Below are 17,146 nucleotides of genomic sequence, written 5' to 3'. Positions count from 1 at the left end.
GGTTGGGTTTTTTTCTTCATACTATTGTAGTTCTACATCACATGCTCCATTTCCTAACAAATGTGGGGACCCCCTATTTTATTTTAGGCTTTTGGACTCCTAATCTAGAATTCAAGCCATTTTGAGGTCTCCACAAACCCCTAGTTCATGTTTGGGTCATGTCAAGAAAAATTGAAGGCCGAAAAAATCAAAGAATTCAAAGAGAAGGCTAAGTATTGAGGTGCACTAGTGTGCCCAAAAAGGAGGAAATGTGTTAAAATGTGCAGCTGCGCAGTTGTGTAGCAACGTACTTGTGCAGTTGTGCCAAAGGTGTAGAGTCTATTTAAGAAGGGGGTGTACCCCCCCTTCTCACTTTGTATCTTGGTTTATTTTGGTCACTTTTGTGATTTTCACATTGATCTTCTTCTTGCATCCGCTCCCAACCATAGTTGTGCTCCTAGTCTGGTGTGCCACCCCCACCATCTCTTGTACAAGTTAAAAACACTCAAAAATGGGTGTGCACTAGTGCACCCAATTTGGTGCACTAATGCGCATCCATAAAAATCTTAAACCTTGAAAAATAAAAAATAAAAACCTAAGTAAGGTGCACATTAGCACACCCTATGAGGTGAGCTAGTGCACACATTATTTTAAAGTTTGATTAGAACAAAGTGCATATGGTGAACCTAACATGTGTGCTAGATTTTTTTCTCAAAGCTTTTAAGGTTGAAAAACAAGATTTTTTTTGGTTTTTCTGAGCATTTGGTTTTTCCAGGTTTTCCCCATTAATGTTGAGGTTTAACCAATTCATTTTTTCTCAAACCTTGGACTAATGAACATCTTTTTGTGTAGATAGTGGTCTTCAAATTCCAAGGTGCTCCATCAAAATCAAGGTTTCAAGATGACTATGCAGAGATCAAAGATACAGATTTGGGGCATATTGATTTGGAGAATTCTTAAGGATTTGTAACAAACCTATGGAGAGGTCTGCTATTGTTTTTGCATTGATATAATTAGGGCTGGTGAATGCAGCTTCACACCCAATGTCAATACAATCCTTACAACTCATAATAACACTTGCAGAATACTTTGTCCCCAAGGAGAGGGTTGTAAAGAGTATAACTAGGGAAATTGTCCTTGATCTTTGACCTGACAAAATTGAAAGGGTATTCCATCTTCCACATGTAGATCAATTCAACAAGCTTACATATGAACAAGCAAAAAGGTGGTACAGAGAGCATATTGCGGAGGCATCAGAGATCATTCAATCATCCTACCTTATAGAGAAGACTCCTTTGGGAAGGAAGATTGGAAAAGTTGACATGACCAAAGAAGACATTGGATATGCAATTATACTTTTGAGTAGGGTTATGGGTTTGTTAGCGGCAGGACATTTGAACATATTTATGGTGCATTTTATCGAGACCATCAAGACTACAAAGATGCCACTTGATTGGGCCTCTACTTTGAGTGAAAACTTATGTGAATAGTTGGAAGTAGTAAAGAACAAAAGAAAGTTTTATATGACATCATATTTGGTGTACTTGTTAGCTGCAAGGGCAAAAAATTATCTAGGGTTGCACAAAAGAGGTAACATGCAGGATCCAAATATATGGTCATACATTGTCTATGCTTAGTTGGTGAAGAAGAAGCTCTCAGAGCAAAGAAAAGAGTACAGAATTGTGAATGATACATTTATATTTTCCATAATCAGATTCATAGAGGGATATTATGCAAAGAGATTATATGATGATGTAGTGGCACAGATAATGGTACTTAGTGCATATTACATTCAATTCAAAATGTTTACATATCTAAGGGTAGCTGGTACCACTGTCAACCCAAAGAAGCTCCCAAGATACCCTTATGAGAGACTCATCCTCTTGGAGATTGCTCGATAGATTGTGTCTGCATATGACGGAGTTAGAAAACAACATAAACATTGTTAGACATGGCCTTTGACTATAGGACCTTTTCGGGTGCTTTGAAAACAAGATATTTCATCTTTTGAGTGTGAATGGGATCAATATCCCTTAGAAGAGTACGTTTCTCCCAAACCATGTTTTGACAATATTGGGAGGGTATAATATTTGGCAAGGAAGACATTCTAGCATGAAGAAGCCATTGAGGATCACTGGATGAATGCTATAAATGACTACGATATCTGAATAAGGGATCATTGTAGAATGACTTTGTATTTGGTAGAAAAGGCCTTAAAAGTAAAGATCCCATTAAAGATATTACAAAAAGACTCAGGGGAGCTGCTTGATCCTCTGTTCAACATAGATAAAATTGGGGAAAGACCATAGTGAATGTAAAGGTTGATAGAGAAGAGATCTTTGACATTAACTATAGGGTGAGGTACATCATTAAAATGATGTAGTATTGGATTAAGAAACCATTTGATCTTGATCAAATACCTAAAATAGTAGTCTTCCATGCACAAGCCCGCCCGACCAAAGGTAGAGGGAAGAAAATCATCATTCCTACCTTTGCAGCTCAATCTCTAGTAAGGCCTAAAACTGTGTATCAACTTGATATAGTAGGTTATTAGAGAGCTTAGAAGAGTGGAGGCTGAGGGAAGAGGAAAGGAAATTCCCCTTAGAGAGCTGAGCCAAAGGAAGGTGAAATCTTGGCACCCCCATAGAAAGAGGAAGTAAATGTACAAGGGTTCGAGGATATTGGGGCATCACAAGTTCAAGATGACCCACAAATGCCACTAGCTATTGCACCTAGCCAAATGGAGATAGAAGTTGAGGTTCAAGAGGTCTCACCACCTTGGAAAATAGAACAAGCATCCCCTTTTGTGCCTAAGAAAGGAAGAAAGATCAAAACTCTTATCAAGAAAAGGCAAAGGGTGATCAGGAGGGTAGTTCCTTTCCCATCCGTTCTAGAACCTATTCCAGAGGGAGAAGAAGAAGAGGATGATGAGGATAATGTACCTTTAAATAGGAGAACTTGGCTAGCAAGAGCCACAAAGTAGGAAAGGAGAAGAAGTTCTATTGTTACGCCACCATCAATCCTAGAAGAACCTTTGCAAATGACTACATCGGAGGATGAAATGCAACAATGGATTGATGAGTAGGATGTGGAGGGTACTAACATATTTAAGATGTTAGATTTTGATTTTATGCTTGTAGGGATAGAATTGGTGGGAGACAAGATTAGGGACACACTGACAAATGAGCCCCAACAAGAAGATCAGACTCAAATGCCACCAGAATTATAAGGTCTTGATCTTCCTCCTCCATCCCCATTGTAAGTCATAGTTATTGATAAAGGCTCTACTACTCCTCTAACACCAACTACAGAAGAAGAAAAAATTCAAAAGGAGCAGGAGGAAGAGCCACAACAAATATCAACTAATGAAGTTCTTGGAGAAGGACAAATGGTCGAATATCCTTAGAAAGCCTCTCAAGACACTGAGGTAAGAACATTGGGCTCCACTAAAATAGAGACTATAAAGGGAGAGCCATCATAGAGGGAGAGAACCCTAGAAATGAGCAATAAGGGAAAAAGGGTGGCAAAGCAGACTCCATCCTTAAGAGGCAGGCCTTCAGTGGAACGAGTTCTGAGGTAGTTGTGCAAAGAACTAATAAGAAATAAAAAGCCACAATTCAATGCCGATGAAGAGGAGATGATTGAATTGATTGAGGTTCTAAGGAAACTCGAGTCCCCCTCAAGAGAGGCAAGAGAATTAACATTCATCAACAATTATCAAAATCAAGATTTATTTGTGCAAGTGGTTATCCCTCCTCCTGATTTGAAAATAGAAGATTTGAGTCCACACAATTATTAGATCAGAGAGGTTATGCTCGAGAACCCCACATTGGATACAACCAAGTTGATGGTTACAATGGGGATGAAGGATGTGTTCAAAAGTTTAGAACATGAAGGGGTAGAACTAATGACACTTCGTAGGCAGAATGAAATCCTAAGAGGATATTTAGCAAAAGTTGTTGGTCCCTTAGTTCCTAAATACCCCAAGGAGACTTTGAACATAAAAATTCAAAGCAAAGATAGGGGAGGAGTACAATTGGATCCATTTATGAATGCCTATCACCAATGGCAGGAAAGTTTTGAGCAAAAGGGCATACTTATCATCCAAGGAAATCTAAAGCTACTTCATGCTATGCATGGAAATGTAGATAAAATGGTAGCAATTTTGAAGCAAGATTTCAGTATTATGGATGATGTACATGCATGGGGAAAGTATTTACAGGTACTATAGGCCATAAAGGGGCAGAGGTATAGAACACTCATGGATGTATATACTATAGAGGAGTTAGATTTAATTGATGATTGGATTGAAAAGATAACAGATAGTAATAAAGTAATGGAAACATTACATGCAGAGATCCATCAGCTCAAGGACCAAGCCCAAGAGCACATTTTGCAAGTAAAGAAACATTATAGTGATGCATGTCTCAACATTTTTTAGGAAAATGCATAGGAGAAGCTAATACTAGTTGAGGTGGTAGTTGAACGATTTAGGAAGACTTTTGATGAAGCTTCTAGTGATGAAGATATCTAATAGGCATTGAGGATAGAAGAAGCCTTGCTGGAGTTAGATGCTATACTCGGGGATTTTGCTAAGACCCATGTAGAGGTAGATAATTATTGGAAAAAGGTTAAGGATAAGTATAATGCCTTGGATTTACTAGATATGACAAAGATCACTGAGATTATTGAGAAATTCAAGGGCAAGCATCCAGACATAGCTCTGGTATGAAGAGGGACAAACCTAGAAGCTAGAATTTCAATTTTGACACTTGGTGAAATTTTGTAATTTTGGACCTCTAATGTGTGCTACTATGTTGGTGCACTGGTGCACTCCTACACCATGTGCGCTAGTGCACTTTTTGGTTACTAAGTGTTGGAAGAATTTTGAAGAATTCAGAGGTGCGTAGGTGTGCTAATGCACTTTCTTTCGAGGTGTGCTTTTTCCAAAAGTGCATCGACACTTAATTGCCAGTTCCAAGATTAGAACTTTCCATGCATTGGAAATGCATTATGACAGTAGTTTAACTTTGATAGACGCTCAGTGAAGGATTAGTTTCTATTTTTGACACTTATAGACACTTCTACTTCAACTGAAGGCTTTCTTCTTCTTATTTTCTGATATCTTCTTAGTTTTATGACATGTAAAGGTTCATGCATCCAATTAATGAATATAAAAATGGATGGAGTCCTACTAGGCATCAATTAGATTATTAGTTTTTTTTATTAAATTAAAAGCATATTATTGCATGAAGATATCTCTCACTCTCAACACAAATTGAGGAGATGATTTCTTATAAATACAAGATTGTAATCTGTAATTTAGGCCACTATTATTTTGCAATAATATTATGCTTTTGGTGCTTGCATTTGGAGTGTAGTGATTCTTGCCTAAATGTCTCATTGTTTTGTGAATTTATGTTCATGGAATTGTGATTGAGCCAAAAGTTTATTGCCTTATTTCTGGTTGTGCAATCTTTTAATTTTGGTGTTTGCTATAGTTTTACAAATTTTGCTGACGTATCTAGCTCGAGAAGAAATCACCAAATTGTGCTTGCATAACTCTTTGTCTCATATGAGTGCATTTTCCATAGCCTTGTGATTTGATGAAGACTGAAACATCATACGGTTATTAAGTTCCCCATCGATGATTGCATCAGTGGAATCAAGGAAGCACTGCTCCTATTTCCCTTAGTTACCCATTGATTTCTCTAAAAGTTTAACTCTTAGACGTGTTGTTTTTTGTAGCTTATGTCCATTAGGATTTTACTTTCATGTTATTTTCTTTACAATTCTTTTTATTTACTTTACTAATCCAATTCATATTAGTTGCATTGTTAGATTGCATTCATAAATAAACAAAAAAATACAAAAAGATAGTTTTTTTGCATGTCTTATTTTGAAGCAGTGAACAAATTCTACATCTTTTCGAAATCATTTGAACCAACAAAGGCCTCCTCATGAAAAAAAACATTTATCTTCAACTGAGTGGATTCTAGTAGGTTTCAAGATCACCCGAAACCTTGGAGTTGATTCACAAGATTAACTTTTCAAGAGAGGAGTTCAAAAGAATTTATGTTGTTTAGCATCATGCATAACAATAGCTCAACACATACCCTAGGTCTAATTGTCTACCAAATTCACTATGTGTGATCAACAAAATTACCTCATGTGTATTTTAATTGACAATTGCCTTTCTATTTTCATCATAATTTTCAGCACAAACCATCACAAATTTTGGACAAGGGAATACTTGAGGCAACCCAAAGTGGCAATTTCCCCAATCCACATTGCAAATCTATTTACAATGCACCCTATCATGTTGTTTGATTTAATATATTTTGAATCCTTTTATGGATCATTCCACTTATCTTCAATTGCATATATGATTACCTTAATACTCCTTGCATAGATTATAGGATCCCAAATATCATGGAATTCATTAGTAAAACCTGGCATTTTAACTAGTTTGTGCATGTTAAAATATAGTTTTCTGGTCCCCTATATTTTCTTTTGGGTTGCAATTCCACTGCCAATGCCAGTGTCACTCCTCTTGTATGTTTACATCATCATTGACAAATTTATAGAACTATACACAGACACAAATTACAATTTATAGACACGATTAACATGTAAACCCTAAATTATTTTTCTAATATTTAACTTTGCAAGTTACCTAGCTGCTAGAAAGTAAATAATATAGGCTTATGATGCACAATAAATTGAAAATTAAACCCTAAATTCTACAAACAATACTAGTTACTAAACTATCAATAAAAATGTGTTCAGTCGGATCTTCATCAGAAATTTGAAATTCTAATTAATAATTGTTTTCTGTGATGTTGTGAGATATCTAGGAAGATTAGGTTGGCATTGCAACTTGAAAATTGTGATTTGTAACCCCTTTCTAATGCTCTAATACTTTTACTGAATCTTGGATTGGTAGTTTATATAGAGATCCAAGATTGAATAATGAAAATTAAACCTTACAGTCTACACAAAAGAAAATTTTACAAATTGTAAAATTGATAGTGTGAAGAATGTGTTTGATATTAATTCTTACATACTTTGTATAATGGATAGATGGTATTATAATTATTTGTGAAATTGTAAATGTATAATGTTATAGTATAATTTAGGATTAACTCTAGTAATTATTGCTAATTTTCGAAGAGTCAGTGACTTCACTTCTTTCTCAAGGCTTCTTTTCTAAGGAAATTTTGAAAAAAAATGAGGGTAGCTAAAATCAGCCCGAAATAAATCTCAAGCCATCAATCTTTGATCCTCCAAAAGTGGTAGTCGTTGATCTTTACATGTCTCATCATTGCACCACAATTTACATCAATGTCATGTGTCTTCTTTCTCAATTGATACATGTATGACATGTGTCTTCTTTCTATGGCATTTGAGAAAGAAAGACAAATCTTTCTAAAATTGGCCTAAAATACAACAAGGGCCATTCGACCTTTGTTGATTGAACAATATGTAAAGGATGTTGTTGCCTCAATAGATGCAAAGTCAAGTATACCACATGTCCTCTTTCTGGGGAATATGGGAATACAAGTTGGCTATTGTCGAAATCATCTTGAAATTCATTTTGAGTCATTGATCTAAGTTGATCGAACGGTGGCCAGCTTGTTTCTTTTTTCATACAACATAAATGATGCCCTATCACCAAGTCATGCGTGTCACTATGATATTTACCATGGGTCCAGTGTTCATGTCAAAATGAATAGTGAATAGTCATAGGTATTACATGTATGCCACGTGTCTTCTCTCCTAGGTGATTTGGGAAAATGAGTTGAGTGCTACCCAAATCAACCTAAAATACATCTCGCGTCATTGATCCTTGCTCATCCAATGGTACTCGAGGGATCCCATTTATTATATTAACACTTGTGTAATCATATATAAAATTATAATTATAATAATAATAACATTGTATTAACACTTGTTAAAGATAAAAATTAGTAATTAAAAATAAATTGAATAAATATGTTTTATGTTTTATTTTAAGAAACAATTTGACTTATTTGTGTTATGTTTTTTTAAATTATTTTGTGATTGAATAAGAATATATTCATAACAAATTAAATATAAATAGGAATCTATGTATTTGTGCATTGAATTTCAAAATGATCCATTTACATTAACAAAATAATTATCTTATTTTATGCTTTTGATGATGATTAAAAAAAATTAAGGATCTAATATAGTATAGTTAAATTATTCTAATTTATATAGCATACTTAAAGTTTTAATTACAATTTAAAATTCATTACAATATGAATAATTGAGTGCTCATAGCATAAAGTTTTTATATAGCATATTTATTAGTTATTAGAGACTAGAGTTGACATGTGTGTTTATTCTGGGTGCATTTAAAAAAATGGTTGAGCATTCCCTAGATTTGTCTGAAAATCATCAATTGTCATTGATCTATGTTGATCAAATGGTGCTACTATGAGCATAGTGATTTCAAACTTGATACATGTTTTCCACGTGTCTTCTTTCCAGGGCATTTGGAAAAGCTAGTCGGTCTTGCCAAATTCAGCCTGCAAAACATTTAGAGCCATTGATCTTTGTTCATCCAATAGTAATTGCAACATCACATTTATAATATTACTAACATAGTTCTTAACTATATTACAATATTTATAATTTTTAAAATAAAATATTTTTTCAATGATATTTTAAATTTGATTGTAAAATAAGCCCATCCAATGGAGAATTAAATTTGATTGTAAAAGTAACAATCAATTATGTTCCACATATTCTATCATACTTGTTGGAAGGATGAATGCCAATGATACTTCTATGGGGGATTATTGTAGAAACTTGATTAGATCATTATCATGATGATATGTTATATTCATGATTGTGTTTGTCATTGATGTCAACATAGCAGTTTTATGTGGTATCTAATAGAAGAACAATGAAAAGATCAAGTTGGTATGGACATATCATTGAGTACTTTCACTAGAAAAGTTAAAGGGAGATAATACTAAGTGTCTAGTATATGTAGCTAACCTCAAAAGCATAAGATATTAAGTCTGGCAGAAGTTATGCAAGTTTTGGTGAAGACTATTCTGAGATAGAGTTTATAGAAGCATGTTCTAGTAAACTTGTTATATCTTTTAGCAGATTTGTTATATTGAGAAGTTGAAGTTAAAGATGTGTAGAAGACATGTTGGAGATGACGTAGCTAAACTAGCTTGTCATAATGTTACATGCACAAAAATTTATTCAAGTTACAAGGTAAAAGATTAATGTTATCACTAAGTGTAACATGTTCTTAATGTGGTCCTATAATAATTAATTGAGAAGGTGTAACAGTTGACTCAAGGAATTGTTTTATGGGTTTAGTATAAAGGAATGACATTTTCCTTTATCATGAATACATGAAAGTGAATGATTATAAGTAGCATGAAGAGCAGAATGCAAAGATAAGCAAAGCAGAGTGAAGTTGGAGAAAACTTGGTTGTCAAGGTTTTATCATGAGATTCAAGGTTTGATATTTGGATCCTAGGTTTTTGACTTGTTCTATAAGGTTTGACAGTGACTGGTCCAATTGATAGGATAGAGGAAAGAAGTTAAAATTTAGTAGAGACAATTATTCTACAAGGAATAGTTAAGAGATCATTTGGATAGTGAGTTCAGTGGTCTTGCCTCAGAAGCTATTTGGATAGTAGGTCCTTTTGTCTTCAACAACTCCTAACAGGATTGGCACAGCTCCTAACAGGGATTCAAAGTCTCCTAACAGGGACTCATATGCACTAAATGTTGTAATAGACTCCTAGTAGGGTCCATCCTCTAACAAGGAATATTTATATTAGTACATCATCTTGTGGGTATCATTCCTACCAGGGTTTTCCCTCTGATCAAGAGTTTCCCTAGTCAACATATCTGGTGTAATTGTGTATGTGCATCTTAGCGTGGTTGTTGTTTACTTTGATTGAATGGTTAAGATTATTTAAGGTTGATAAATATTTTAATTATTAGATAATTGATTCACCACCACACCCCGCCTCCCCCCAACCTCTTAGTTATCTTGGTAGACTATTGTTTCTAACAATTCTGTACTATTGAAATTGAACACTGAAGTAAGTGATTTATTAATTAAATTAATTGTTAAATTTTCTTAGGACAATTGACTTGTATTACATGGATTTCACCTGCGCAAGGGATTCCCACCCCTAATTCTGCATGAGCAACAATGTCAATGCCATTGCCCATGTATTATGCTTTAAAAGTCTTCCTTAGGAGAAAAAAAGTGTGGACCCTTTCTTCTTTGAGGTCAAGTAGAGATGCTAGAAAATGGGACATAATGTCTACATTAACACGGTACCTATTCTCATTCTCTATAAACTCACACCCCAGAACCATTTCCATAGCATGAATAATGAAATGCATAGTGGGAACAACCTTAATGAAAATTGAAAAGAGGTTTTCATCAAGGATGTCACTTAAAAAGGCCTTCTATTCCTCTTCCAATTTGCATGTCAGATGAATTGGAGTGTCCATCTTGAATACATAACAATAACTACCAGTCTACCACACCAAGTAAACTAGACTAGAATTTAATGAGCACTAAAAGTATACCTATTACCAAACTATTGACTACCATAAATGAGCTAAGAAATAACAAAAGAAGAAGCTAAATTGCCTATAAATAAGCTGAGTAGCTGAGTGATGGTCCCTACACATTTGTCCATCTGGCTTGCAGTTTAATTATTTTAAATGATTAAATCTTTGCAAATATTCAACATAAATGCAAGTTTGTGTCAAAAATGTTGTAACATGTGTGAAGTCAATAGAAAAGGGAATGCCACTGACAGTGGCAAGACATCTATTTACTGTCCACTACAAGTGGTACAGGGTGGAAGGAAATGTGTCACCATTTTGGAGACTTGAACAAGGTCGAGGCTTCATTCGAGATGTTTGGCCTGAAATAAGCCTCAATTGTTGATATATTATCATCAGATGATAGTCTGTAGATGGATGTTATCGATTACACACGTATATTGGAGATATGATGTATTATTAGAAACATTACCCAAAAGGCCATTACTTCATACATCAATTCTTGCTCGCATGTGGCATGTGTAGTATGTACTGTGTACTACTATTAACCAATAAGTACTTACTAGAAAATGAAATTACGATTCACATAAATTTGGAAAGTAATAATTAAATACATCATCCGATTACTGTAAAATAACTAGAGCCCAAAAGAAAATACCATGTCTACTGAAATATCAAATGTCAACAAAAAGGGGTTTACTTTGCATTATATTCTTTGTATCTACTTTACATTTTATCTTCATATATATATATATATATATATATATATATATATATATATATATATATATATATATATATATATATATATATATATATATATATATATATATATATATATATATATATATATATATAATGGTTGTGGTTTCCCTCAAAAAGGGAAATGACAAGCTTCAAATCATTACATCTCAAATTCATACACTTCAATAATATGTTTTACAAAATACACCCTAACTAAACTGAAAATTCTTCGTGTAACACTTCTTTTATCCTTCAAAACATCCCAAAAGCTTTGAAGTTCTAGTTTTGTTGTTCCATTGCATTTGCAATTTATTCTCCAAAATTAGCAGGGTCAAGACCCATTTCAATGAACATGGCTCAAAGGTCTGCCTTTTCCTTCTCCTTTTTGAGCTCTTTGATGATGTCCTTGGGATTAGCAGAGAGAACCTAGGAAGTTGCAATAAGCCTAGTAGTAAGATAACTTTGTTTCTCATCCTCCTCCACAAATCAAATTTGGGTTGACAATAGGGCTTGGATTTTCATCCGATCCCTCTTCCATAGGCAATCCCATTTTTGACAACCAACGATGTTTCTGATAATATCAACCACTAAGTAGAATGTTTGCAATTTAAAGAATGTTTTTTCAACCGAATTCCACTCTGCCATAAATGCAGGACATTCCACATACATGTCATCCTATAGAAACCTCACTTTCTTATCACTTATTGATTTAATACTGAGTGCAATCTTTTGATAATCCAACAACTAGTTTGAAAAACATATGATTAATTTCTAGTCATTAATTCATTGGGTAATCATGTCATTTTCTAGCACATTCACGAAAAAATTATATATCTTTTTCCAATTGACGTGAAAAATTGCCTAATGCAATATATATATATATATATATATATATATATATATATATATATATATATATATATATATATATATATATATATATATATATATATATATATATATATATATATATATATATATATATATATATATATATATATCTAGTAAATGGGAAAATTTGCCATATACAATATATATTTTTTCTATCAAAAGGGGAAAATCCACCTCAATTTTATGAAATTTTGTAATGTAGGAGAAAAATCGCATCTAACATTAAACTTTCCTTGACAAAAAAAGTGCCATTAGAAATTAATTTTCCCTCCCAAAAAATAATTTTGGATTCACCATGAATTTATATATTTTTCAGGGAGGGAGTTTCTTAAAGTTATCCCTAGTCGAAGCCTAGAGTATTTATTATTTGTTATTAATATTTATAGTTATCAATTATTATTATGTCTTAAAATCACCCAAGACCTCCCAAATGAGAGACTCACAATTTACTGTTGTGTTGTAGGCTCTTGCCTAGAGATTTAAATATCTTATTATTGATAAGTAGGGGATAATTTCCACAAGAAGTCAATTTGTGATATTGCTATCAAGATTTAATTGTGAAGTTTTGAGTCAAACTCATTGAACCATGTTTCATGAGTAGTCATTCAACATTAATCCATCTCTCATGAGAATAAATGGAACACTTAGCACTCATTGAATCTAGGTGATGCTCATAGAGGTGAAGCACCGAGACTTCCCAGGAGGTCACCCATCCCAATACTACTCCAGGTTGAGCATACTTAACTACTAAGTTTCCACCATGGTTAAGCCCACTCTACTTGCAACCCCATTTGCAAAACCTTCACCAAGTGTTGTGCCTTATGAACCATTCATTAGAAGGCTCCTTAAGCTCATCAATTGATAAGTAGGGGATAATTTCCACAACAAGTCAAATTGTGATATTGCTACCAGGATATAACTGTGTAGTTTTTGAGTCAAACTCATTGACCCATGTGTCATGAGTAGTCATTCAACACGAATCCATCTCTCATGAGAATAAATGGAACACTTAACAGTCATTGGATCTAGGTGTTGCTCATAGAGGTGAAGCACTAGGACTTCCCGGGAGGTCACCCATCCCAGGATTACTCCAACTTGAGTGCGCTTAACTATGAAGTTTCCTCCATGGTTAAACCCATTCTGCTTGTAACCCCATTTGCAAAACCTTCACCAAGTGTTGTGCCTTATGAACCATTAATTAGAAAGCCCCTTAAGCTCATCAATTGATAAGTAGGGGATAATTTCCACAACAAGTCAAATTGTGATATTGCTACCAGGATATAACTGTGTAGTTTTTGAGTCAAACTCATTGACCCATGTGTCATGAGTAGTCATTCAACATGAATCCATCTCTCATGAGAATAAATAGAACACTTAATAGTCATTGGATCTAGGTGCTGCTCACAGAGGTGAAGCACTAGGACTTCCCGGGAGGTCACCCATCCCAGGATTACTCCAACTTGAGTGCGCTTAACTATGAAGTTTCCTCCATGGTTAAACCCATGCTGCTTGTAACCCCATTTGCAAAACCTTCACCAAGTGTTGTGCCTTATGAACCATTAATTAGAAAGCCCCTTAAGCTCATCAATTGATAAGTAGGGGATAATTTCCACAACAAGTCAATTTGTGATATTGCTATCAGGATTTAACTGTGTAGTTTTTGAGTCAAACTCATAGACCCATGTTTCATGAGTAGTGATTCAACATGAATTCATCTCTCATGAGAATAAATGGAACACTTAACACTCATTGAATCTAGGTGATGCTCACTGAAGTGAAGCACCGAGACTTCAAATATTAAAAAATGAGGCAAAGTTGAGTAAACATTGATTATTTTAAAGAGTTTGTAATCTTAGTTCAAACAAGTTTTAAACTTTGAATACACAATAAATCAACTTCTAGCATGAACTATACATATTATCATCGATATTTGAACTAACCACATATTATTTACTATCCTAACTCATATTAATTTAAATCAACTTTTTACTAATAATTATAAGTATTTCAATTACCTAAACAATTTTATGTAAAAGTATTTTCCCTCTACAATATGAAAGGGAAATAGAAATACACTCCATTAATTGACTAATTGCATATCCTATTCAATAATTTCTTTAATATAATCATCTCCTATTCTCTTGTTGTAATTAACTTGAATTGCTATTCTTTCTCTTGTAATTTATAATTTATTTCAATATTAAAAAATAAATATAATTTAAATAAATTTCAATACATTGCACTTTTAAGAGTAAGTGGATTTCCACATTACACTTTTACTTAAAAAGAAAAGGTGTAAATAAATTATAGACATAAACAAAGAAATTCTGTTACATATTTAAGCTCAGATTGCCCCTCCCTGTCCTTAATTATCTTGACAAGACAATGAAGTCCAAATGTCAAATCCTACACGGTGAAAAGAGCCATTCAAGGAATTGTAGGTCTAAGAGATTTTCGTAAACCGCTAATGGTTTATGCGCAGTGACGAGAAAAAAACATTGAAGCATGAGTGTTGGACTGCAGCAGAGAGTATTTTAATGTTTTCAGAAGCATTAGGGTTGATTGGTCTGGACAATGTCTCCCATTTTCTCTATCAAGTTCAAATCCCAAAGCCATCTCTTTCATCATAACTCCTAAATAAACACTTTCCGCATCAAGTGAGACACATTGCTCTTACCATTAAAAACACCCTCACAACCAGATTCTAACAGCGTAAAGCTACTAGTCTCCATATAATGTACTCTACATTCCAAAAAAACATGGATGTTTTCACAGTATTTTAACTCTGGTTTTATCTTGCTTTTCCCTCTTTCTTTTTCTCTTGTATGAATGCTGTATGGTGAAGTTAATGGGTCAGGGGGAGCAGGAGAGGAAGGGTTATACAAACATTGGATCTCTGGTCTTTACTCCCAATCCATCCAAAGATGGGTCTACAACCAAGGTACACTTAAGATTTTCCTCTTCAATTTTAGTTCTCTTCCAGTGCTTCTTTTTATCATTGCCCTTTTTCCTCTAATACTCCTCATTATCTCTCCCCTATTTTTGAGCGCTTGGACTTCTTTCCCCATGGTCATCCTGATCTCATTTGAGTATCACTTATGGCCATTCCAATGTGTTCTTTTTTCTCATTGGGATAGTTATATTGCAGGTTTTACCTGCATCTTTGAGGTCTTCTAGGCATTTCAAGGGACACAGGGAAGGAGATGAACCTCCACAGTGGTTAAAGGAGTTGGAACTGCTAAAAAGACTGCAAGGAGAAGGCCATCATAATGATGACAATGAGAAGAGCAACGAAAGGGGTGAAGAGAAGGACCCAAATATTTGTGCTTTGCAGAGCAGCATTGAAGAAATGGCTATGCCTCTTGAAGATGAACATGTTCAAGTGGGTCAATGGCTCCAAGAAAAACAGGTAAAAGTGATAACTTCTTTAATGGTTATATACACTTTTTTAAGCCAAGGGGGTGTGTCAGCTATCCCCTCAGCAGTCTCTTTTGGGACGAGTGGGGCGAAACTAGTTTCCCTTGGGGTGTGCATACATTCTATAGCACACTCGCACCATTCAAATTTTGGACCGTTTCAAATCCGAGACTATAGGGTAACCCACGATCTCAAGCTCGGCCACTAGACCAGACCGGCTGGGCCATTCACCCTTCCTTAATGGTTATATGAGTTCAAGTTTATGGTGGACTAGTATGTTGAAATGATTTGTACATTGCAGGGCCTTGTTGTTGTTGAGGAAGATGGTGATGAACATGAGATGCAGCAGCCACGGAAGGAAATGGCAAACATGAGAATGTCAATGAAGGAAAGGGTGTTGAGGGAAGAAATAGAGGATATGGAAATGTCAAGGAGGCAGTATTTTGCAGGCATAATAGTAGCTAAAGAGAAACCAGGTGAAGATACATTGGCACTTGCAGCAGAGTTGAGGTTGAAGCTGCAGTCGATCTTGGCTGTTCACTCTTTTTCAAGCTTTGACAGTTGAATCATTTCAATTGAAATGCTTTAGTCAACATTTTTCTGTATCTCATGCCTGGAAATTGTAAGTCTTTACTTGTTTCTTCTAGGAAGCACTTACGCTGATTCAAAACAATGTTTTCTTTTTCTCAAGCAAAACCCCTTGGTCGGCATGTTGTGGAATCTCTATAATCGGAGAGGGTTTTTTTTTTTTTTAAATTAATTTTTTTCCGAACATCGAAGTGCCTCAAAAAGTGCATTTTCTTTCCCAGCTTTGCTCCTTGATCTATGTTATTTGTCATTGAAATTTGATGATTTCTTCTTCAAATTTCCGTTGTTCTAAATAGAACTTTTATCAAATTTTTAGTCCCTACCTTGGAGACTAAAGCTTTCTATAGCTTTTTAGGTTTTAAATTTTTAGTCCCTACCTTGGAGACTAAAGCTTTCGATAGCTTTTTAGGTATTAGTTTGTTATGAAAAAATGTGCATTGTGGAAAAATTAGTGTAAAAGTATAGTCTTGGAAGAATTTCAGAATTAATTTGAAGTACAAAAATAGAAATTGCATTTTTACTATTTGTTGATGCTATTTTCTCTCATAGTATTTTTATTTTTTCTTTAAAAAAATAAGAAATTTTTTAACTAGCACCACACAAAAGTTTCACTGGCATCATGCACGGGCCATTGACTATCGTGTCTTTTGCATACTCAACTCCCAAAGCCATATGTTGACACATGTACTTCTGCATGTTAATTTTTACCCATTGTTTTAAAATAATATTTCTATAGCCACTTAGTAAGTACTCTATATAAATTTGGCATATGAAATAGGTTACCCTTGGTCGTATATTGGATTGATCCTAGGTTTAGTAGTTGTTTCTGTCACTCAACTCTCTTCAATCTGCTCTCAATTTAGGCTGGTTAACACACTTATTTCAGATTATTTGAATAATTTTGAGGCTATGTTGAAGAAGTATTCATTTATGCGAGGAAGCA

General features: G+C 34.4%; 1 protein-coding gene across 1 annotated transcript; it reads left to right on the top strand.

Annotated features, from left to right (window-relative positions):
• Positions 1-14,768: 14,768 nt before the first annotated feature.
• Positions 14,769-16,387, top strand: LOC149538127 (uncharacterized). Its single transcript, XM_089802313.1, has 3 exons — positions 14,769-15,139; positions 15,347-15,607; positions 15,917-16,387. Exons 1-3 carry the CDS (start codon positions 15,035-15,037, stop codon positions 16,178-16,180), a joined length of 630 nt encoding a protein of 209 aa, XP_089658439.1. The 5' UTR covers positions 14,769-15,034; the 3' UTR covers positions 16,181-16,387.
• The last annotated feature ends 759 nt before the right edge of the window (positions 16,388-17,146 follow it).

Source organism: Cupressus sempervirens, chromosome 9 (genome assembly GCF_028749045.1).
Source record: "Cupressus sempervirens isolate cs-2001-9-10 chromosome 9, ASM2874904v1, whole genome shotgun sequence".
NCBI lineage: Eukaryota > Viridiplantae > Streptophyta > Pinopsida > Cupressales > Cupressaceae > Cupressus > Cupressus sempervirens.
This window is presented reverse-complemented; position numbering and strand designations above follow the sequence as displayed.